The sequence below is a fragment of the Peromyscus maniculatus genome, chromosome 22 (assembly GCF_049852395.1).
Source record: "Peromyscus maniculatus bairdii isolate BWxNUB_F1_BW_parent chromosome 22, HU_Pman_BW_mat_3.1, whole genome shotgun sequence".
In the NCBI taxonomy this organism is placed as follows: Eukaryota; Metazoa; Chordata; class Mammalia; order Rodentia; family Cricetidae; genus Peromyscus; species Peromyscus maniculatus.
Window position 1 is genome coordinate 42,835,232 of NC_134873.1, and position 24,939 is coordinate 42,860,170.

Genomic DNA, 24,939 nt, shown 5'->3' on the forward strand with positions numbered 1-24,939 from the left:
CAGTTTAGTTACATGGCATACCAAGCTTGAGAAAGAAATTAGAAATTTTGGATACAGCGTCTAATGTAACCTAGGCTGACTTCCAGCTTACTCTAGTCAAGAATGACTTTTAGGCTGGGCGGTGGTGGCGGCACACGCCTTTAGTCCCAGCACTTAGGAGGCAGAGGCCAGCCTGGTCTACAGAGTGAGATCCAGGACAGGCACCAAAAGCTACACAGAGAGAGAAACTCTGTCTCGAAAAACAACAACAACAACAAAAAAAACCAAAAAAAAAAAAAAAAAAAAAAAGACTTTTAATTCCTGATCCATCTGCCTCCACCTCTTAAATGCATGTGCCATCATACTTTGCTCTCTACTTAGTTTTTGTTTTGAGACAGAGGCTCATTTGTAGCCCTGGTTGCCTCTACCTCTTGAGTGCTGGGTTTATAGTTTGAGGCAACACACTGACTTTAATTTTTACTTTATGGATAGCATTGCTGAGGGTTTTCATACTACTTGTTGAATGGCTTTGTGTATTGTGAGCACTTTATACTAATTGAAGAATTTTGTATTTGTTTAAAAGTTGACTTGATGTTTCACTTTTGCTTATAGTTTCAATATATTTATTTATTTTTGTTTAATTTATGGTAATTATTGTATTACTATATTACCCTCTGGCTACTACACTGAATGCATTCCTTTACCTCATCTAAATGGTTAACTAGGTTTATATAAAATTAATTGTAAGGTTAAGTTTTGTTTAGTTAAAACCATCATGAATTAGCTGAAGGAAAATCTGATTGTTTTATTGTGTTTGTGTTTAATTTTTTTTTGTTGTTTTGTTTTTATTATCAGGCACAGCAGCTCTTATCAGCATGCATAGAGAAGGTAGATGTTTCTAGTACAGAGGGTTATGATTTGTTCATCACACAGCTCAAAGATGGCTTAAAAAATACATCTCATGAGACCGCAGCAAACCATAAAGTTGCTAAGGTAAGAATTGAAATGTGTTTGGGGCTGTGATAGACTAAGCTCTGTCCTGTTGCTCTTCCTGCCCTCTTCCTCTAGAAATGTTCTAACTAGAGAGATATATGTGTACATGATAAAGTTGAGATTTCAGTGTCTTTTGTGGTCTTTGCCTGTTCATTTAGTAGCAGAAGAAGCTTAAAGTTGCTAAGTAGCAGTCTCAGAAGCCAGTTTGGTAGGACTATTATGTTCTTGGTGGAATATTCTTCTGTGGTAAAACGAGCTTAAAGCGTAGAGAAGAAGAAAAGTCTATGACTAGCTCTGTTAAGGAGTTCGCATGCTGGAATACACTGTCGTGTCTAATTTGTGTTATGAGCCTATGATTAGAGTCCTCTGGAGACTTCTGACCTTTCAGGGTGGTACTGTGGTTAGTATTAGCTATTAGTGACTCTGTATTGTAGATTACCTTTTTTCTTAGGCCACCTCTTTCTGGAGGATACCATGGTAAGACAGTGAATGTCATGGGCAAGAGCCCATTGCTGGAACTTTACTTTTTCTTCTTTGAAATGCTTTCCTTGGTCAGAGGTGGAGTCTAGAATACCAACGTGGTACAGAAGACGCTCTGTTGTTCTCCATACCATATATTATGGAAGAAGCATCGTGAGCTGAACAGGTACAATATGCATCTGTTACAGTGAAACAGATTGCTTCTCAGTCTGGCTGAGTTGATTGATCTAGCATAGTCAACCTGGCTAGCTGGCTCTCACCCCTGAAAAATAGCTGGTGGCCTGGTTCGTCCTGGTGAGGAAATCCCTGTGGTTGGGCCTGTGCATAGCTTCCATTTCCTGCCTGACATCTTACATATAGATCTGTAAAGCAGTGTTGGAAAGGCTGTGGAGAAAGAGGACTCATTTTTCATTTTCTCTGCTGAGCCCTTATGTAATTTACATGTAGTTCATACTGCTCTTGAGAGTGTTTGTAGACTTTTCCCTTTGACTTCCTTGTTTCCTTTTTCTTTGTTTTGAGGAAGGGCTTCTCTGTAGTCCTGGAACTCACTCTATAGACCAGGCTGGCCTCGAACTCACAGAGATCCACCTGGCTCTGCCTCCCAAGTGCTGGGATTAAAGGCGTACGCCGCCGCCACCACCGCCTGGCCCCTGTTACTTTTCAAGTTTCCAATTTAGTTGTTAATCTCAGAAACTTCCTCAGGACTAAGTATTGTTTTGATTAAGTACTCTTGGAGGAATGGCATGTTCAGGGTCTTTCAGGCCTTCCCTGCCCTGATGGTCTTCACGTGGGAACAGCATTAGTGTGTGTAATTTCTCCCTGTGCTTGTGCCCTGTCTCTTCCATTTATGTCTCCAGGAACCTGAGAAATTACTATGGTGTGGATTGGTGGACCCGCACCTTTCAGAGATACTTTTGTATTAGAAAGCCACTGAACACATGGCAGTTTACTAGTCCTCATGTTAGTGACCACATGGATGTTTAGTTCATTGCTGCTTTCTTAAAGTCCTTGAGAGATTGCCTCACTCCAACCCATGGGTGTCACTTGTAGTGAATGCCCATAAGTTCTTTTGAGGGGGCAAACTTTATGATTTACAATATATAGATGGAATTTTATCGTAGAACCTTTTTTCAAGTGGAAGTCAGATTTGTTTGTTTTGTTTATTTGGTGCTAAAGACTCTTCAATAAGTAGGCTTCTCATATATTAACAGGTTAAGTTTAGAGACTAGGTAAGAGATTTTCATTCTGTTTTTTTTTCTTTTCCCATTTGTGTGTGTGTGTTTGTGTGTGTGTGTGTGTGTGTGTGTGTGTGTGTGTGTGTGGTGCATGTACGCACCCCCATGTGGAAGTCTGTGGTTGATATTAGGAATCATTTTCCATCATTCTTCCTTCCACTTTATAAATTGAAGCAGGGTTTCAGTCAGACCCAGATCTCACCCATATGATTAGTATTTGCAAGCCAGCTTGCTCTGGGGATTCCTCACTTCCTCCCCAGACTGAACTCAGAGGCAGGCCCACCTAGCATGTATGTGGGCTTCTGGGGACCCAAACTCTCATGCAATGCTAGTTCCTTCACTACTGAGTCATCTCCCCCATTTGGTGATGCTGGGAATTGAACCTAAGGCTTTGTGCACACTAGGCAAGCACCCAGCCATTGAGCTGAGGTTCAGTAGTATTATGCTAGCATGCCTAGTATGTACTGGAGTGAATGGGGACAGTTTTCATGTGATCTGGGGGTAGAATATAAAGGTGAAATTAATATGGATTTATTTCTTTGGGAAAATATAGTTGGAATCTTTACAGTGTATCCCTCCCCTCTTTTGCCTTTGTTTTTACACTAGTGTAACTTGTTTAGCAATAATATTAAATAATGTTAATAGTTTTCAAAAGATTTGTTTTACCTTTTTTTTTTTTTTTTTTTTGAGACAGGGTCTCTCTTTGTTGCCCTGGCTCTCCTAGAATTCTCTATGTAGACCAGGATGGCCACAGATTGACAAAGATCTGCCTGTCACTGCCTTCTTAGTGCTGGGATTAAGGGTGTGCCCCATCACGCTTAGCATTATTTTACTATTTTTTAAAATTATGAATACGCATGTGGATGTGTTCACATGAGTTTCAGTGCTCCCAAAGGTTAGAAATGTTAGATTCTGAGCCACAGGCCATTGAGCCATCTGATGTGGGTGCTGTAAATTTGTATCCATATCTCCAGCCTCAACAGTGTTAGCATTTATTGGATATTATTGCTGGTGGAGTTAAGCTGGGACTTAATATATTGGTGACCAAAAAGCTTATGCTTGGAATTGCTATATCTGGGTTTTGATGAAAACAACATAGACATAATTGTGCTAAGATGGATTAAATCATCACATATACCAGTAACTATAATTGTCCAAGTTCTTTATTAATGGAGGCTTGAGTGCCCACCTAGTGCTTAACATTGTTCATTCAAGATGAAATAGTTATTAATTTTCGTGGACTATATCGTATTGTATTTTCTTTTGTGGAGGAGAGGGTTTTGAGAGACAGTCTCATTTTGTAGCGTAGGCTAGCCTGGAATTCATATACTTCATGGAACTCAGGGCGATCATCCTGCCTCAGTCTTGTAAGTGCTGGAATAATAGGTATGTTCCACCACCTTTAGTTGTTATTATTTTGTTCTAAGTTGTCTTTTTCAGCGTAGTTGGGAGTTTCAGTAATTTTCTTTTATGTGGTGCTTGGAATTGAACCTGGGACCTTGTTTATGCTGGGCAAGTGCTTGGCCATTGCACTCATACAAACATTTTTATTTTGAAAAACATTAAATAGGGCTGGAGAGATGGCTCAACAGTTAAGAGCACTGACTGTTCGTCTAGAGGTCTTGAGTTCAATTCCCAGTAACTACATGGTGGCTCACCATCTGTAATGAGATCTGGTGCCCTCTTCTGACTTGCAAGCACACATGCAAGCAGAACACTGTATACATAATAAATAAATCTTTAAAAACAAAAACAAAAACAAAATTAAATAAAAATTCAACATGCTGAGTATGGTGACATTATCTTAATCCTGGCACTTGGGAGGCAGAGGGAGGTGGATCTCTGTGAGTTCTAGGCCAGCCTTTGTCTATATAGTGAGTTAGGACAGGGCTTTTGTAGAGAGAGACTGTCAAAAAAACAAAAACTAAAACAAAAACAAAAAACCCAACAAAACAAAATACACACACACACACACACACAAGAAAAACCAAAGCAAACATTAATATATATATTTATGAGATGCAGTGTGATATTTTGATATATGCATACATTGTAGAGAGATTAAATAAAATGAAATGTTATATCTCTACCACCTTACAGTTATTATTTCTTCCTGGTGAGAATATTAAAATCAACAGTAGGTTGTTGTCCGTGGCCAGCATACTGTATATAGCATTAGTGAAAAAACAGGTTGCCAAATAGATGATCACCAGCTAGTCCATCACATCTATGCTTCCTGTTGCTTTGTACCCTTTGACCAGCATCCCCATACTTTTTTCTTTGCCAAACATCTTTTTTTTTTTCACCCCCCATACTTTTGTATCAGCTCTAGTAACTGTCATTTTACTCTTTGGTTTGATGGGTTAGAGTATAAATTTTGCATGTAAGTGATCATTTATATTTGTCTTCTTGTTCCAGGCCTATTGCAATTAAATTTGCAATTTAATGTACTTTTATCCATGTTGTCATGAATGATGAAGTTGCCATCTTTTAAAAAGCTTTGCAATTCTGCATGCACTTGTGCACACATTCACATGCCATATCTATTCATCCAGTGATGAGTGATGGAGATTTGGCTTACTTCTCTGTACTTTGGTATTTTTAAATCAAAGATTTAGGTTTTTACTTAATGGCAAATTCTTGCTGTAAACAATAAACTGATGGTTTAATTGACATTAGGGATACATAGCTCTTTAATTGATCAGGTCAGGGTAAGAGTTTGGTTAAAACTATGAAGAAGTATCTATCTCTTTGCTTATATTTCTGTTTTCTTCCAGTGGGCCACAGTTACATTTCATCTTCCTCATCATGTATTGAAGTCTATTGCCAGTGCCATTGTAAATGAACTCAAGAAAATAAATCAAAATGTTGCTGCCTTACCTGTGGCGTCCTCGGTAATGGACAGATTGTCTTACCTCTTACCCAGTGCACGTCCAGAACTTGGCGTGGGGCCAGGCCGCTCTGTAGACAGGTAGGACCCTTGCTCTGCGGGGTATACTGAGATTGAATTCCTACTTTTAGGGTTAACCAAAAAGTACTGCAAATCTGGTTATGATTAGCATATTCTAAAAAGTAGATTTTCATTTATGCATAAATGTTGTGGTGAGCTGATTGCTGCTGTTGAATATATCCTTTATTCTCTAAGAGTATATGTAAGGGGATTCCAAGATTGTATTTTGAAGATTCCAATGCTGAGGAAATTTTAAGCAATTATAACTGTTGGGTGTGTAATATTTTATCAGTGATGAAATTTATTAGCTTTTGAGATGAATTCTGACAAATACTATATAGAAATGTGAGTGTAAATAAAATTGCTTCTGTTTTCAAAAAGGAGGAGTGGGATGATATGCTCAAATACATTGTAATTATCTGTGAAGTTCTCAATGAAAAACATTCTAAAAAAGTTCTTTGAAGGGGTATGGGGGAGTAGGTATGATTAAAATACATTATAGCCCGGCAGTCGTGGCTTACGCCTTTAATCCCAGCACTGAGGCAGAGCCAGGTGGATCTCTGTGAGTTCGAGGCCAGCCTGGGCTATAGAGTGAGTTCCAGGAAAGGCGCAAAGGTACACAGAGAAACCCTGTCTCGAAAAACCAAAAAAAAAAAAAAAAAAAAAAAAACCAAAAAGAAAACAAACAAAGAAAAAATTATAGTCACACCTATGAAGTTCTCAAAGAAAAAAGAAACTGGCTCTCCCATTTACTGGAGTAATTTCTTTAAAATCTTGATGCTGTTTGACCTAGATTTAAACAGTACTGTGAAAATCATACCTTTTTCATCATTTTTTTCAGATTTGTTGAGTACCTGTTTTTTGTAAAACTAAAGCTTATAATGTATTTGGTAAAATCTTGATAAGCTATTTGATGTTAAAAGTACCAAAGTTTATTAATGTTAAAATGGAATTTAGGCCGGGCGGTGGTGGCGCATGCCTTTAATCCCAGCACTGGGGAGGCAGAGCCAGGTGGATCTCTGTGAGTTCGAGGCCAGCCTGGGCTACCAAGTGAGTTCCAGGAAAGGCACGAAGCTACATAGAGAAACCCTGTCTCAAAACAAAACAAAAAGAACAAAAAAAAAAAAAAAAAAAAAAAGTGGAATTTAAAGCCTGATAGCTTTGATTGGATATTCACATTTTCTGTCTTACATATAACATTTTGATTTTCATATTTCCATTGAGTGAGTCACTTTCTATGCACTTTCCTGAAGTACGTTTATAAATAGTATGTGGTGATGCGAGCAAGTACAATACTGAATTAATTCATTTGAAGTATGGCTCTTATATTCATAGTATGTAGCAGTTTATCCTTTACATCGTTCATTTGCCCTGTTTTTGTTAAGTGATTTTATTACAGACACAATTTCTCTTAATTACATTAGCGAGTGGTAAGGATTTTTATATGCTAGAGGAATGTTTGTTGTCTCTGTCTTTTGGACAGAGTATGCCACTCCTGAATATCAGGTGCTAAATGCTATGGCTGTCATTAAAATGTTCTTGCAACCTATTTGTAAGTGGAACAAAGAAACAGAAGCTTGTGATTAGATAGAGCAAGTGTTGTCTGAGCAGTGCAGATCTGGGGATGTTATCGACCCCTCAGAGCTATTTTGCAGTTACAGTGCTTTCTAAAGAAGCTACTGCATACTGCGATAAGTGTTGTATTTTAGGAAATGAGATCATGAGATAGGATTTTTGTTTTGTTCTAATTACTTGTGACAAGAAGTAACTTAAGGGCTTATTTTGGCTCAGTTTGAGGCTACAGTTTATCATGGGGGCAAGGCCTGGGCAGGATATTGTATGTAGTCAGGAATCAGAGCAATTAATGCTTGTGCTCACCTTATTTTCTCCTTTTTATTCATCCTGAACCCCAGGTATAGGATAGTGCTTCTCAAATTAAGGGTTGATTTTCCCCTCTTCAGTCAACTTCTGGAAATGCTCGTAAAGACATGGCCAAAGGATGTGTCACCTAGGTGGTTCCAAATCCAGCCATATGTTCCTTTTGGGTGTGCCAAAATGTCCCCAAATACTAATTTGATGGAGTCTTCAAGTTATTTCATTAATCATGAATCTACAAAGACTTTGGACATAGTGAGTTGAGGTTAACCTGGGCTACATGAGATACTTTCTCAACTTCCCTTCTCATAAATAGATGTAGAACCTATACATGACACTTTCTAACCTTCAAAATTATTTTTTAAAAAAGAAACATTTATTAGTGTTACGTGGCTGCGTCCTGGGTTGTAACAGAACTGCTATCCGATAAATTTTCCTTTTTACTTTGTTTCTGGGAGCTGAGCTCAGGGTCCTGTGCTTCCTGTGCATTGATGGGGATTGGATCCAAGGGCTCAATGCATTCTAGGCAACTGCTTCAAGTGCTAATATTGATATGCCCCTCCTTCTGGCACACGCTCTTAAAAGTTGTCTTATAAGTTTATTAAGGTACACGATATTTTGGGGAACACAATACCACCACATTTCCTCTCTTTTTGTCTAAAATTAAAGAAAGCTTGTAACTAATACAAGAAAAACTATCCAATAAGTATATATAATATATACAGCCAAAAATTACATTAATGATGTCTAGTCCATTAACATTTGACAGATTCAGATGAAAACTCCATTATATATATTAACAATGCAATTCTGAGTAACTTAGAGCAATGTTGTTGAACACTATGTATGAATTAGTTTTGGAGAACTATCCAGAAATTCATTTTTTCTGGTCTGTTTTTCATGATTCCCCTCACCTCCGTCTTTCAGTTACTATTTATACAGCTGTAAGCGCAAGAGGAAGCTTTGCCCTTAGTCCTTTCTTACTTGAAGTCTCTTGGACTTCAGTTTGTTATTGTCCTTTAAATACTCACTGATACCTTGAGTTATAGCTTGACTCTGCTTAAAGTGATGCATTCTACTATGAAAGTGTGAAGATATTATTTTCTAGATAGTCTAGTTAAGGTCATCTTCCACCTCATGATGCTCTTGCCTCAGGCTCTGAGTGCCAGGATTATAGACTTCATTATGGTTTTTAAAATTTGCATTATGGTTTTTGAAATTTGCTCAAGTTTCTGGCCTTAGTGGTATACACCTTTGATCCCGCAGGCAGAGGCTTGTTGAGTCTGCATAGTGAGTTCCAGGACAGCCAGGGCTGCACAGTTGAGACCTGTCTTAAGCAATACCAAACTAAATTAAAATTTGCTAGATTATGTAGCTCCCCTGGAGGAAGATTTTCCTAGAGAAAGGACAAAAAACTGATTTCTAGTTAAAAAAAAAAAGCAACTAAAAAGCAAATAAAATACAAGCACTGCTTAAATGCTTAGTGTAGCAGAGAGAGGGGCCCACTGTCAGCTGGCTTGTGGCCTGAGGAAAAGGTGCAGGGGTCTCTTACCAGTCTCCTCATTTCCTCTGGGCTAATTGGCAGTTATTCACTATTAGTTAACTTAATCTACCTGTGGAATTATTTGGTTGCTGTAGCCATTAACCAGCTTTTCTTTTTCTTTACAATTTGTAAGGTAACGTGTTGAAAATAAAAATTTGAACATAATCATTCCCACTTTTTCTTTTCGTTTCTTTCTTTTTTTGGTTGTTTGGTTTTTCGAGTGTTTCTCTTTGTAGCTCTGGCTATCCTGGATCTCTTTGTAGACTAAGCTGGCTTTGAACTCACAGAGATCCACCTGCCTCAGCCTTCTGAGTGCTGCGATTAAAGGCATGCGCCCCCACCACTCCACTTCTTTCCCACTTGATTTTCATATTTCAGTAATTTTCTTTTCTGCAGCATTAAATAAGAGTTTCCCTTTGGTTTGATGCCTTGCTCCAGTTATATGCTGTTTGTTTACTTTTAGGGCATTGATGTATAGTGAGGCTAACAGAAGGGAGACATTCACCTCATGGCCTCATGTTGGCTATAGGTGGGCACAGCCAGATCCCATGGCTCAAGCTGGATTTTATCACCAGGTAAAGTGTACTAGTACAGCTTTCAGTAAGTCCAGCATTTTAATTAAAAACATTTTCCTTTTAAAAGTGTTTTTGTGTAATCTAGCTATATGCTTATTTGTATATGTGCTTGTGAGTTTTGTTTGCCACATACTTGGTTGTGATGCCAGTCCTATGTCCTACATTGGAAATTTAGGGGGCAAATAATTAAGGAGTTATTTAATAGTTATCTTTCAGTTTAGGTACATTTGCTTTTTTTTTTTTTTTTTTTTTTTTTGCTATCAAGTTCATGTGGTCTTTAAATGTCAGTTTTGGGAAATGTTCTCTCCTTGGATATTTGATTATTTTCAGTGTTTGACTTCTGCTTTTATAAACTAGTAGTAGATTCTTGAAGTAATGTAATAAATAATTTTACAAGGCAGAAGTAGTGGTATACACCTGAAATGCTATCACTTGGGAGACTTGGGGAGGGGATTGTAAGTTGCAGACCAGCCAGAAACATGCAGTGAAACACTGCATTTAATTATTTATATATTAACTTTTGAGACAAGGCCTCACTATGTTGCCCTCATTGGCCTGCAAATTTATTGAACACTTATTTATGTATGAGCAGAGTAGTACTATAAATTTTTTTCCTTAGAAAATTATACTTGAAATTGGGAACTTTTTGAAGAGTTATTATTGAAAAGCCATTTTAATAATAATTGGTCCTTCCCTTTCTCTCTTTTGCCCTTCCATACCTTTTTCCTTCCTCCCTTCCTGTTTCTCTTTTCTCCTTTTCTTCCCTTCTGTACCTGCCTGCTTTCTTGCTCTCTCCTCCATTTTAACATATTTTGCAGCCTGCCTCATCTGGAGATGATAGAGCCATGTGCTTTACTTGTAGTGTATGTCTTGTCTGTTGGGAGCCTACGGATGAACCTTGGTGAGTATTGAGTTTTCTGGGCATAGTAGGCTAAATTAGTATTATAGTGCTTCTAAAGTTTACTTTTCTGATCTTGATATAATCTTCTTGTCTTTTTGCTCTGTGTTATTGTCACTGTCCTAAGAGAGTGAGATTGTCTGTCTATATTCTGTCACAAGACTTACCAAAATCTGCATGGGGAAAGTGCCAAAAAATTGAACTAGGTTCTCACCAGACCAGAGAGGCTGTGTTAAATCAACCCTAGCACTAATTCAGCAGTGTAGTTCTGACCATTGAAGAAAGGCGAACAGAGACTCAATCGAGAAGAGGTACTTAAAATACACAGTTCTAATTTTAAGTAACCCCCCCCCTCCTGTGACTGGAGAAACAGCCGTGGAATTCAGTTGTTGAACTCAGGTCTTAAGGCTAGAGTTTTCTTTCTTTCTTTTTCTTTTTTTTTTTTTCTTTTTTAAATAAATGGTCTCATCATATAACTCTGATTGGCCTGGAACTTGATATGTAGCTGGGGCAGCCCTAGAACTCACGTGGGTCTGGTGTGATTCAAGGTATGCAATGCAATGCCATGCTCCATGCCGGGCAAAGATTTACTTATTTATTTATTTATTTTTTGTTTTTTTCAAGACAGGGTTTCTCTGTATAGCTTTTGCGCCTTTCCTGGAACTCACTTGGTAGCCTAGGCTGGAACTCACAGAGATCCGCCTGCCTCTGCCTCCTGAGTGCTGGGATTAAAGGCATGCACCACCACCGCCCGGCGCAAAGATTTATTTTTAACTTTTACATATATGTGTTGTCTGTGTGTATGAGTCCACATGTGTGGATGCCCACGGAGTCTACAAGAAGATGTTGGATCCTCTGGAGCTGGGGAGTTATAGGTAGTTGTGACCTGTGGGATGTGGGTGCTGTGATCCCAGCTTGTATCTTTGCAAGAGTAGCAAGTATGCTTAACCACTGAGCTGCCTCTCCAGGTTTTTTTGTAGTTTGTTTTAAAACTAGGGTCTCGCCATGTAGTTGTCTTGGTTGGTCTGGAGCTTGTATTATCGATCTGGCAGGTTGTAAACTGATGGATCCTCATTACTCTGCCTCCCCAGTGTGTGGATTCCCTGTCAGGCACTGCTAAACTGAACTCTGTTATACATTACTTCATTTAAAAATGAAGAAAATAAAAGTTTTCCAAGGGTGCATGTCCAGTAAGGGATAGAAAATTTGGTTTTCAGATATTTCACTTAGTTTGTACTACAATTGGTTTTGAAGTTTCATGTAAGCTGATAAGCTGACATGAATGCAATGATCATTCGAAAACAAACTATCATTTAATGTACACCTGAAAAATTAAACAATGATATTATAGAATGTAATGCATGCTTTAAAATTTTATTTTAATTTTAGTTTTTAGTTTATATGTATGTTTGTGTATGTACCCATATGTATATGAAGGTGTCTTCAGAGGCCAGAAAAGGCATAAGATCCCTGAAGGTGGAGTTACAGGAGGTTGTGAGGTGCCTGCTGTGAGTGCTGGGAATGAACTCAGATTCTCTGTGAGAGCAGCTAGTACTATTAGCCATGGAATTGTATCTCTGACCCCAAAACACACGCACACACATTAAGAATGCACATATGTATTTGAGACAGGGTCTCACGTAGCCCAAGCTTGTCTGGAACTCACAATGCAACAGAGGTTGGTTTCACTCCTCCCCGCCTCTTTTGAGATAGGTTTTCACTGTGTAGCTTTGGCTCACTGTATAGACCAAACTGACCTAGAACTGAAAAAGATCCACCTGCCTCTGCCTCTCTGTTGTGCTATTAAAGTTGTGTGCCCCCTTGCACACATCAGATTTTTGATCCCCCTGCCACCATGTTTTATGTTCACAGGAATGTGCCACCTCAGTCAAAACTGTCTCTTTTGAAAATGGAGTCAATCCTAAAGTGAGCCCAGGCTGCACATGAGCTCACTGTCTAATCAGACTGGACTCACACTCATGCCAGTTATCCTCCTCAGCTTCCTGAGGGCTGGAATTACAAATGTGAACCGCAGTGGTCAGCATGGATGGTACCTGTAGTCATAACTTTTTGTGTTGGGGAAGCAGATTCAAATTTTCAGCTTGGGCAGCTAAGTGCCATCTTTTCTTGATATGCTAGGAGATTTGGAATGTACCAGAATTCGGGATTTCAAAAACTCTCGAGAATTTGGTAGTCTGATATTCGGAGTTCAGTGCTCTTAAGTGCATAGGTGAGATTGCTGAGCATGGGAGCTTTCCGAATCTTTGAAGAGAGAAAAGGGGCAATTTAAAGGGGAAAACAAGACCTTGATATTTTACTTGAGGGAGCTGAGTTTGTAGGGAGGTTGAATTCTTCAAGAAATAAAAATGGGTATTCTCTACTTCCTGTTGGTTCTGCTTTTGCTTCTCTACACTAAGGAGTTAATTCCTTTTGTATGTTTGGTGTTGTGACAAGTTTGGCTATTGCATTAAAAACTGGAAAATTCTAAATGCCAATCAAGAGTGCAGTGGCTTCTGGAAGGCAGAGGCAGGTGGGTCTTTTATGATGCTGGTGCCATCTACGGCTGCATACTGAGACTATGATTTTCTTAAAAAAAAAAAAAAGTTCTATAGCCAGTATAATATGACAAATTCATGATAGATGAGCAGTGGAGAATTAGAAGAACTTGATATTCTCTAGTGATCACTGTCAGGAATGTTGTGTATGTTCTTGTTTCCTGAAAGGTGCTGCAGAGTGGCTCACTCAGTGCCACTAAGGATTTCAAATTGTTTGAAGCAATAAACCCTGTTTTTTTCTTAGTGTACAGAAATGAGTAAAAACATTTTAGGACTATACTAGTTAAAATCTTAATGTTTATCTGGAATGTCGGATAGAAGATTCCTAGGATTAGCTATAACTGCTTAGCTTTTACTTTTATTTTACACACTCAAATGTGACTATAAATAGTTAGTTGAAAAGTTAAAACTGAGGTACGAGATGGTAAGAAGAGAAAAAGGCACTAGAACTTAGCGGGGAGAGAATGTAGCTCAAATATGTGCTTTGTGGTTTAAAGCGAAAGGGTTTATGAAAGAAATCCGTGCTTTACAAATGGCCCAGGATGTCATTATAGTAAACAGCAGGTGCAATGTGAAAAGAAATATGTCTTTTCAGAAGAACAGTGTGTTTCATGAGCGAAATTTTATTTTTCTTTGTGAGTAAGGAAACAAAAGTTTTTCGTCTTTGGTAGTAGGAGCCTGTCCTCAAGTACTGCTTTGAAATTACAAGTAGAAAAATTATACAAGGAAACACACAACAGAAAACCAAAGAGAGCCTTTAATCCCAGCACTCGGGAGGCAGAACTAGGTGGATCTTTGTGAGTTCGAGGCCAGCCTGGTCTATAGAGTGAGATCCAGGAAAGGCGCAAAGCTACCCAGAGAAAACAAAAAACAAAAAACAAACAGACAACAACAGAAAACCAAAAAGAAACATAGAAGAGTTAGGAAGTTGGGCAAATTATTTGTCATGAATTGCATTTTAGTACTGATTTCACACTTGAGGTCAGTTAAAGTGAGTAAAACTGCTAAGAATAAGCACTTAGAATATAGACCGTGTAGACACTGAATGATTGAATGAAATTTAGTGAACTTATAAAGCTAAGTTCAGTTGAGGGGTGGAAGTACAGCTGAGTGGTAGAGTACTTGTTCAGCATGCTCCAGTCCTTGCGTTTCATTCCAGTACTTCTATTTGCCACCCAGTCCTCTCCATCCAGCCAAACGAGAACGTGGTGATTTAGTAGAACTAAGACTTTTTAAATGTATGCATAAAGAAGGCAGTCTTTGAATTTCTACTTTGCTCTTCAGTAAACTTTCCCTTTTCACTCTGTAAAGGTCTGAACACGAGAGACATTCCCCCAACTGCCCCTTTGTGAAAGGCGAGCACACCCAGAATGTCCCCTTGTCGGTCACGCTGGCCACGAGCCCTGCTCAGCTTCCTTCTGCAGACGGAGCTGACAGAATATCTTGCTTTGGGTCGGGGAGCTGTCCGCAGTTTCTAGCTGCTGCCACCAAACGTGGGAAGATCTGCGTATGGGACGTCTCCAAACTCATGAAGGTGCACTTGAAGTTTGAAATTAATGCCTACGATCCAGCAATTGTACAACAACTGATCCTATCAGGAGACCCAAGCTCAGGAGTTGATTCAAGGAGACCGACTTTGGCATGGCTAGAGGACTCCTCTAGTTGCTCAGACATACCTAAACTGGAAGGAGACAGGTATGTGGTTTTGTTTCAGTGGTATTTGTAGTAGTACATGTTTTCTTTTTCTAAATTTCATTTTCTACATTAGTTAATGAGATAGCAAAAAAAAAAAAATAGGTCAAATGTTAGAAAACAAAATATTCTGTTTGGCTGGAAATCTGAAAGCAATGTAAATCTTAGAAGTTTTCATTCAGAATACCACAGGTTAGTTAGATCTGGTGGCTTTAACAGTAGGACTTTTATGAGTTGTATGTCTGTCTGAACCATAGAGTGAGAATTTTGTCTCAAAATACCAAAAAACAAAAACAAAAATCACACACAAAAAGGAAATGACACTGTGTAATATACAGTTTTTCTCCAAATTACATTTTCCTTTATGTTTTATAACTAGAGACCCACAGGAGTTGGTAGATATACTGGCAAGTAACTAAGAATAAATGGACGATAATGAAAAACAGTGCTGAACAGCTAGCAAATACTAGCAGTCACAGTTTATACTGTAGAGGCTAAAATACATTTGATAAATTATTCATTATGTAGTTCTGAAGCTACTTTGTAGATCCATTTTTTGTGCAATGTGGGGCGTTTACCCACCACCCCCACAGCTTCCCAGAGTTTTCTTGAGTGCGAGCAGCAGGAAATATTAGATAGAAGGATTTATAGCGGAGAATGTTGCGGAGATAAACAGATAGAAAATAAAGGATAGCCTCGAGAGGGCCTGGAACCTATTCCAACGGGCCCCGACTGTCTCTGGTCCAGGGTTTTTATAGAGACGCCAAGGGGTGGAGCAAAAGACCTCCTCCCCCAGCACAGCCAAGTGCAGACCATCTCAGACACCTGCACTCAGGCCCGTGGTCCTGATCATCCTCTATTTGGACCTGCTGGGTAAAGCCACGAGGAACCCCAGAACGGGCTCCCACAGTGCAATAATATCAAACTGTAAGTCTTGAAATAGGAAATCTCAGTCCTGTCAGTTAGCAGTAATTGCCACATTAAAAACTGAAATCTAGGGATTGTAGCTCACCTTTAGAGTGCATGTGTAGCATCTGTCTTCAGTATCCAAACAAAGACAGAACAAAAAATAAAACAAAAAGTTGAAATATTGAAATTACGCCAGTGGATTAGGATTTGTAATTTTACTTTTTACCATATAGTTCCATAGAATAGGTGTACCAAATGATTCTGATTTCTCTATTCTTTTATCCCTCAAGTTGTGGAAGTGGATTTCACTAATGAGTAGCAAAGTGACTTCAGATGAGGCAATAGGCTCTAATTGTTTGGAATAGTGTACTAGTTGTAAGGGAGAAATGCCTGGCTGTTTTTTGTCCTGCTTTCCCTCCCCAGAGCTGGAGTGCAGCCTACACAGAGATTGAGGCGCTGTAATTGAGTTGTCTCCCTTTGGTAGATTCTTGGTTTTGGTGACTGTATCTCTGATCTATAGGATTGGGGAGGAGAGTCAAGGAAACCCTCTTGTTTTCTAAGAGTCTCCACTTGACTTTGAATTGGGCCAATATCACATGGCTCTGTTTCATTCACATAGATAGAATGAAGGATGTAGTTATTCAGTGTGTGATAAATCGTAGCAGCTATCCCTGTTAAGACTGTCAGTGGTGATGTGAAATGGAGTCTCTTTAACTGTATACACTGAGAGTATCTGCCTTTTACCCCTGGGTGTCCAGTGTTACTGATGTGATCCATGTTAGACTGCAGTCCATGTCCTTTGTTTGTCTGGTTGGTCTGGTTTTTGTGATGTATCTAGCCTCAAACCCACAGATGCTTGTGCTTCTGCCTTAGTGCTGGGATTAAAGGTGTGCTACTACACCCTCGAATGTGTTTTTATTAAGTAATACAGACTTTTGTTAAGTGAAAATTGTGGAGTTGACAGTTCACAACATACAAATTGGGAAGTTTGTGTAGTTTATCTTGGTAATAGCATTGGACTGGCAGATAAAGAAATTGGACCTGAGATCTGGTATAGACGGAATTAAAACTTGAGGTTATTTTCTGTTACTATAAATCTGTTGAGAGTTTGAAGGGCAAGCAGTTTAGTTCTTGTCTGAGTTTTTATTAACATATTTGCTAATAGCACTAGAACTAAGAATGCTTGATTTTTGTCATTTTATTAAGGGATTTAGTGGGTAATTATGGAAGATCATGAAATTGGCTTGTCTTTTTTTTTTTTTTTTTTTTTTTTGGTTTTTCGAGACAGGGTTTCTCTGTGTAGCTTTGCGCCTTTCCTGGAACTCACTTGGTAGCCCAGGCTGGCCTCGAACTCACAGATATCTGCCTGGCTCTGCCTCCCGAGTGCTGGGATTAAAGGCGTGCGCCACCACCGCCCGGTGGCTTGTCATTTTTAAACCCTGCTTTTCAATTAGAACTTTGTTTTACATTTTGAATTTGTGGATTAAAAATTTCATCATAGTAGGCTTCTAGGATTACCACATTCCTCTTCTGGAAAAATGTACCTTTCATATGTATATATATCTAGACTAGATATGTACTCTTCTGTTATTTCCAGAAGAAATATCCCGTAGTATTACATAGTTAATGACAGAAACTTCAGATACATCTAGGGTTGGTTGAATCAGAACACAAAGGTGAAATACTTATAAGAAATGGCAGGGCCGGGCTGTGGTGGTGCATGCTTTTAATTAATCCCAGCACTTTGGGAAGCAGAGTCAGGCCGATCTCTGAGTTCAAGGCTAGCTTGGTCTATAGAGCTGGTTTTAGGGCAGCCAAGGCCATGCAGAGAAACCTTGTCAGAAAAGAAAAAAAAAAAAAATAAGAAAGAAAGATGACAGGTGGGACCCCGTTCTGTTCTATATACAGTGCTTAACTCTACAAAAAGAGCAAAGAAAAGTTTAATCTCCAGCCTCACTCTCTTCCACAAAACGGTGGGGAGGAGTTAAGGGGAAGACGACAAAGAAACAGCAAGCATTATGGTGTATTCCTGAATCCCAGCATGGGGGAGGTTGAAGCAGGAGAATTGCCAGCCTGGATTACAGAATTGATACCCCCTCTTAAGACAAAACAAAACCCAGCATTGATGTGTCATCTCTGATCTTGACTTCTGTTACTCTGCTGTCCCAGAGGTAACTGAGTCTGGCTGGATTACTAGTGAATATTTTGTGGCACAAAATATAATATAGTTATCTACAAATATCAAAAGTGGGTTTCATTAGCTTTAAGAACAACATACTAATTTTGAGATTAAATTTGAATTTAAAGTTATTAAGAATATAATTTGTTTAGGAATTACTTTTAATTATTTCTTATAAAACATTTGACATAATTCTCAGTTTATTCAATGAAGAAGATTTGACAACATACTTAATTTAAATAAAGTAACATGTTTCTCTAGGTGCTGTGCTTGTCATATATATTTCCTTTTTGAGACAGGATCTTATGCATATCATAGGTTGGCTCTGAACTTTTGATCTTCCTCCCTCTGCCTCCCAAGTGCTGAGGTGACAAGAGATTCACTACTATGCCTGGCTTTGTTGTTTATTTTGTTGAGTTGACAAATATGTTCTGAATTTCATTTTTGAGGTTACTATGACATTGGTAAAACACATGATACTTGATTAGTTTTTTTTTAATGTAGTATTAACTAAATTTTGTTACTTGCCTGTGATTTATATTGTATGTTTGTTACTATGTAGGAGGTTTTATATCATGTAAATACTGTATATATAGTACAGGAGTAAATATATTTATTGTAGAAAAGTTGGCAAAGGCAGGAATGAGAATAAAAGGGAACACACAGAACCTGTGATCCATACTGTCTAGTTATGGGAATGTTTATTTGTGTCTTACATTTTTAAAGCATATGTTGGATCAGTTTATTTGTTTTAGAATTTAAGATTGATTTATTATGTACACAGTATTTTGTCTGAATGTATGTCTGCATGCCAGAAGAGGGCGCTAGATCTCATAAATGGTTATGAGCCACCATGTGGTTGCTTGAAATGAACTTAAGACCTGTGGAAGAGCAGCCAGTGATCTTAACCTCTGAGCCATCTCTCCAGCCCCATTTTAGAATTCCTACTATAAAGTATTTTAGGGATAGATTATTTTTGAAGACTTAGACCTCTGTAAATGTCCAGACTCCTGAATTCTTTCTTTAAAAATACTGTATTTTATCTTTTATCTTAGTAAAGCTGGCTAATACTAAGTTAATACTAAAAAGTCCTTTGGTAGTTGAAACCCGGTGTGTTCTTGCTTTAGATTTGCTTATTCTAGCTCCCAAGTACAGCATGTTTCTTAGAATTTAGTTGTTTAGGTGTCTTCTTGTGACTAGAATTTCAATTCTTGTCGCTAATTAGCAGACGACCCTAAGCTTGTTTTATACTCTTTTTTATTATTTGAAACTATAGTGAGTTGGGAGTGGGATCTGGTGATACTGCTCAGTGATAGAGTATTGTCCAGCATTCAGGAGACTCAACACTGAACAACAAAAGTTAACAATAACAGAAAAGCTAATCATATGAATAGAATTTGCTCCATTTATCTATTAATACCACTTACAAAAAAACTGAAGGCACCAAAAAAAAAAAAAAAAAAAACACCTCAAAAATTTAAACATTGCCTTGGAATTTCTTTTTCTTTCTTTCTTTTTTTTTTTTTCCCCACTGTCTTCCCAGGCGGTCCTGGACGCTTTTGGTAAAAGTCCTTTTGCCTCAGCATCTCAGGTAGCTGGAAAGAGAGGTGTGTGCTTGATATTTTCCCAGCAATCTTAAGTGGAAATTATCATTTATATGGGAGATAGCATTAGTAAATGTCTAGGCACTGTGGATTGCAGTACAGTGTATTATTGAAGAAAAGAATTGCCTCAAGATAAAAAGGTACTGGTGACGTTATGTTGGTCAGTAGGGTGCAGAAATTGGCTGTTACATCTGAGGATATGAATAAAGGTTGATGCAAAGAGGGGAACCGACAGTTTCTTGGCCACCTGAGAGAAAGGCCAAGTTCAGACCATTGTCTCGTCTTTACTCCTGTTTTTTGATTGTGACACTTAATCCTGCATGTCTCACAGAATGAACACACAAAAAACACAGGCTAAAACCAGAATGGCTGTTGGTGTGAATACACGTATAATATATTACCTAAACATGTACATAGCTGTTTTTGGTTTTAGAGTAATGGTATTGAATTCATTGACAATAGTTGTTAATGTTTTACTACTACAAGTTCAAGTTTCACTAGCTGCCATTCTCATAAGTTATCTCCAGTCAGAGTTTCACCTACCTACAAATGTTGGATAGTTTTAAGGCTTTCTTCCACACAAAATTCTTCATTGTAGACATTCATTTCATGATTTATAATTGTTTATCAGTGATGTATCAAAATTACTTATATCACATCTTTTTTAGCAGTTTGTATATTGCTTGTGTTTGTTCCATACTGGTTGTAACACTGCTTTCTATCACTAGGGTTATAGCTCAGTATTTTGTTGTTATTGTTTTGTGTTTTTTTTTTTAAATGTTTTAAATGTTTTAAACATTTTAGGTATGTGAGTGTTTGCCTGAATGTATGTATGTGCACCATGTGCATGTCTGGTGCCCATGGATGTCAGAAGAAGGGATCAGAGCCCTCAGAAAACTGAACCACCATGTATGTGGGTGCTGGGAACTGAACCTGAATTCTCTCTTAAGAGCAGCATGTGCTCTTAACCGATGAGTCATCTCTACAGCCCCTGGCACAGAGTTAACCGTCCTTGAGTAGAACACATAGGACTCAGCACTGCCCCTTCTGAAGCACAAGAGACAAGCCACACACAGCTATGTTGTGTCTTCTTCTGTGTTATGTGATGTATGTTCTTTTTTTTCGGTGCCTGGGATTGAACCCTTATAAATGCCAGGCTCCTACACTGTAGCTGATGTCTATCCTTAGCCCATAAGGTAAAGAATTTTTTTTTTTTTAAAGTTTAAATTGTTCTTACTTTGTCTTTTAAGCGATGATTTACTGGAGGATTCAGACAGCGAAGAGCATTCCAGATCAGATTCTGTGACGGGTATGTAAAAAACCTTAGCTAATGTATTTTATATATCCTTATATTACTACAGTTAAAAATAAATCTTAATACCAATTAATTCTTAATTTTCAAATGAAACTGAAAATCTTCTTGTTTTTTGAAACTGAAAATCTTTACTGATACACTATTTCAGTTTTCTTTGTTTTTCAGAGATCTTGAATTAAGTATAAGAATATCATGTTCTCTAATTAAAATTTAAATGACATCCATTTTATTCAAAGGAAATGAAGTATTAGGCATATTAAATTTGTGTCACATATGCAGGAGATGAAAATTATGTTTATTTGTATGCTATGGTCTCTTCAATAAGTATAACATTTAAATAAATAAAATTCTTCATACTCAAACAGCTTCAACTGGGAAGTCCTAGGCATCGTGGCATCAAGTAGCTGTTGCCTTGTTTCCTTATAAATGATAAGGTAGAGTAACATGGTTCATGTAGCCCAGGCTGGAGCTCGCTCTGTAGCTTAGGCTGATAGTGAACTCCATGGTCTTCTTGCCTTAGTCTCCTCAGTATTGAATTATAGGCATGTGCTATCATGGCTCACGTGTGTCATATTTTTCAGTATTATTTCATAGAGGAGGTGTGCATCTCAAAACGGTTTTGTTATATTACATTTTTTTCTTTGCGGGCACATAGGTGTTTGAGCATACTCATCTGTGCATGTGCCCAAGGAAGCTAGTGGTTGAATGTATCTCCTGTTTTCCACCTTAGTTTATAAAAGTCTCAGTTAGTCTCATTCTCTCTCTCTCACTCTCTCACTCGCACTCACTCACTCACTCACTCACCCACTCACTCTCTTTCTCTTTCTCTTACTGTCTTTGGTTTTTTAAGACAGCGTTTCACTGTGTAGCTCTGGCTGTTTTGGAACTCAATCTGTAGACTAGGCTGGCCTTGAATCCACCTGCCTCTTGCCTCCCAAGTGCTGGGATTAAAGGTATGGACCACCATGGAAACATTCTTTTACTAAACTGGGAGCTTGTCTATTTGACTCTGCTGGCTGGTCAACAAGCTGCAGGCTTCTACTTGTCTATGTGCCCCCAGTGCTGGAGTTACAAATACACACTCCTGTACTTGGCTGATTTCCATGGGTGCTGGGAATCTGAACTTAAATAATCAGGATTGTACAGCAAGCTTTACACCAGTTGGGCCATATGCCCCTGCCCTTTCACGTTAGAATATAAATCCCAATCTACTTATTATAGTTTAATTATATTTCCTAAACTGTAAAATAATGATATTTAACATACATTTTTCATAGGGATTGAGTAAGATAACTGCATATAAAGAATTGTGCATTGTACCTGAAAAATGCCCAGTTTTTAAAAAAAGTGATGGTTATTGTGACTAAACTGAATGTCATGTCATGAACATGTTAAGGACATGTACCATACTTAATGTCTTCAGAAGAGACAGGGTCGTGTAGTGTAGTAGTTAGAAACTACAGTTATTATAGATCAGTAAATGCTCTCTAAATTCTGATTCTCTGAAATGTTCTTGAAGTTGCTGTTTGGGCTCTCAGTTTTGAAGTTCTTAGCCCTGGAAGAACCCAAAAAAGACATGAAAATGCCCTGAATGATAGATATATAATTCTAGAAAAGTAAAGAATTGATTTCACTTAGAAAGTTTAAACTAAGGGATTGGAGAGATGGCTCCGTGGTTAACAGCACTGGCTGATCTTCCTGAGGACTTGGGTTCAATTCTCAGTACCCACATGGCAGCTCATACCTGTTATTTCCAGGGGATCCAACACTCGCACACAGGCAAAAATGCAGGCAAAACACCAATGCACATAAAATAAATAAAGTTAAAAAAAAAAAAGTTCAGACCAGGCTGGCAAGATGGTTCAGCAGGTAGTTGGTGCTTATTGGCAACCCTGATGACCTACCTGAGTTGGACTCTGAGGTAGAAGGAGATAGCAGAGTCCCACAAGGTCCCTCAGACCTCCTCACATGCTTCGTGTTGTGTGTGGACACACACAAACCTAATGCACACAATTTAGCCTAATAAAATCAATGATCTTTTCCTCCTTTGCTGTGCTTTTACCAAGACAGAAGCAGCAAGACATTACAGTTTCTTAATCCTATATAGAAAAATAGTGTATGCACTGGAGACCTTCTGAAACCTTGAACTTTGTTAGGTTCAGTTCACTCTGGGGTTCAGGGTTTTGTTTGTGAAGTATTTGCAGTAAGTATTCATTCATGTCCCCTTTCTCTTCTTAAGTACTTGGTTTTAACTATAGTAACTTACATGTATGCCATAACTTGTTCTTTTCCTTTGGTCTAACAAGCTTAGTATATATTTTGAGGATTAATAGTACTTACATTTTTCTGGGCACACTGGCACATACCACAATCTGTCATGATGACTGTAATTAGGAAGATTGCTACAAGTTTTAGCCTAGCTGGGCTTATACAAGACTCTGTTTGATCCCTCAAATAATTCTTGCATTTGGACTATATTCTTATTTATCTTCTACTATTATGTTTTCATCTGTGCTTGTTGATTTTTCACATTGCCTTAGGATGCACTTTAGTTTAGAATATGCAGAAATTTTATATCTTTTTTTTTTTTTGGAGACAGGACCTTTTTTATGTAGCTCTGGCTGACTTGGAACTTGCTGTATAGATTAGGCTAGCCTTGAACTCAAAGAGTTTTGGGCTTCTGCCTCCTGAGTGTTGGAATTAAAGGTGTGTGGGAATTAAAGGTGTGTGGTACTACCCAGGATCCTTATGGTATATTCTTGTTGGTACACGTGATGCATTTTTTTTTTTTTTTTTTTTTTTTTTTTTTTTTTTTTTTTTGGTTTTTCGAGACAGGGTTTCTCTGTGTAGCTTTGCGCCTTTCCTGGAACTCACTTGGTAGACCAGGCTGGCCTCGAACTCACAGAGATCCGCCTGGCTCTGCCTCCCGAGTGCTGGGATTAAAGGCGTGCGCCACCACCGCCCGGCACGTGATGCATTTTTAAAGGAAGTCTTTAAATAGAATTAGAAGGTCATGGTAGTAAGGGATTAAAGTCCTTCCAGTTTAAAAAATTTTATATTCCTTTATTTGTGTTTAATATGTGATGTACATGGCTTCTGAGTTCATGTGTGTGGAGGCCAAACATCTCCAGTGTTTTTCTTGTGGAGATAGAGTCTCTCACCAGTTCTTGGCTAGACTCTTGGGCCAGTGATCCCCAGGGACCTGCTTGTCTTGGCCTCCCCAGTGCTGGTTACAAGTCTACTTTACTTGCATGCTTAGCTTATTTTATTTACATGGGTTCTTGACATTGAATTCAGGTCCTTCCTGTTTTCTTACAAGGTTGATAATTTACTGACTGAGCCATCTTCCCAGTCCTAGTTAATTTCTTCATTTGGGGTTTGCCAGTAAGCTGTTCTTTCATAGGAAAATAGAGTTCTGTGAGATTAATTTTAAATGTATAGGGTCTATCCTCGAGCTCCCAGAGATCTGCCTGCCTCTGCCTCAGGAATTAAAGCGTGGACCAGCACCACCCAGCACCTATATGTTTTTATTTTTATTTTTTTATAAATATATGAAAGAGAGAGAGAGAGAGAGAGAGGTTTTTGTTTGTTTGTTTTCGAGACAGGGTTTTTCTGTGTACCTTTGGAGCCTATGCTGGAACTCCATCTGTAGATCAGGTTGGCCTTGAACTCACAGAGATCTGCCTGCCTCTGAGTGCTGGGATTAAAAGGTATGTGCCACTGCAGCCTGGCTACCTATACGTTTTTATATCAGTAAGTTTTTGGAGGATTATGGAGTAAGCATATCTAAACTTGATAGTTATGAGAGATGGATTCTTTTTTTTTTTTTAATATTTCTTTAATTTTATTTATTTATTTTTGGGTTTGTGAGACAGGGTTTTTTTTTCTGGGTAGCTCAGGCTGTATTGGAACCTGCTTTGTGGACCAGGGTGGCCTAGAACTTAGAGATCCACCTGCCTCTGGAGTGCTGGGATTAAAGGTGTGCGCCACCAAGCCCAGCTGAGAGATGTAGTCTTATCCTGTAGCATCTTAAACAATTTTAGGTGTCAGTTCAGAACTTTACAGCTCTAAGTGATTTGTATTAATTTGAATGACAAGCCGGGTGGTGGCGGCGCACGCCTTTAATCCCAGCACTGGGGAGGCAAAGGCAGGTGGAT

General features: G+C 38.5%; 1 protein-coding gene across 18 annotated transcripts in view; it reads left to right on the forward strand.

The window, feature by feature from the left end:
* Window positions 1-24,939, forward strand: part of Birc6 (baculoviral IAP repeat containing 6) — a 186,023-nt gene that overhangs the window by 15,580 nt on the left and 145,504 nt on the right. For all 18 annotated transcript variants that reach the window (XR_013047380.1, XR_013047379.1, XM_042266804.2 and 15 more), the window contains exons 3-8: window positions 835-972; window positions 5,465-5,658; window positions 9,519-9,630; window positions 10,449-10,531; window positions 14,395-14,778; window positions 20,718-20,776. Coding sequence is in view for 16 of the 18 variants with exons in the window: in XM_042266804.2 (XP_042122738.2) it covers window positions 835-972; window positions 5,465-5,658; window positions 9,519-9,630; window positions 10,449-10,531; window positions 14,395-14,778; window positions 20,718-20,776 (970 nt within the window). In the remaining 2 variants the exon portion in view is untranslated. The remainder of the gene's footprint in view (window positions 1-834; window positions 973-5,464; window positions 5,659-9,518; window positions 9,631-10,448; window positions 10,532-14,394; window positions 14,779-20,717; window positions 20,777-24,939) is intronic.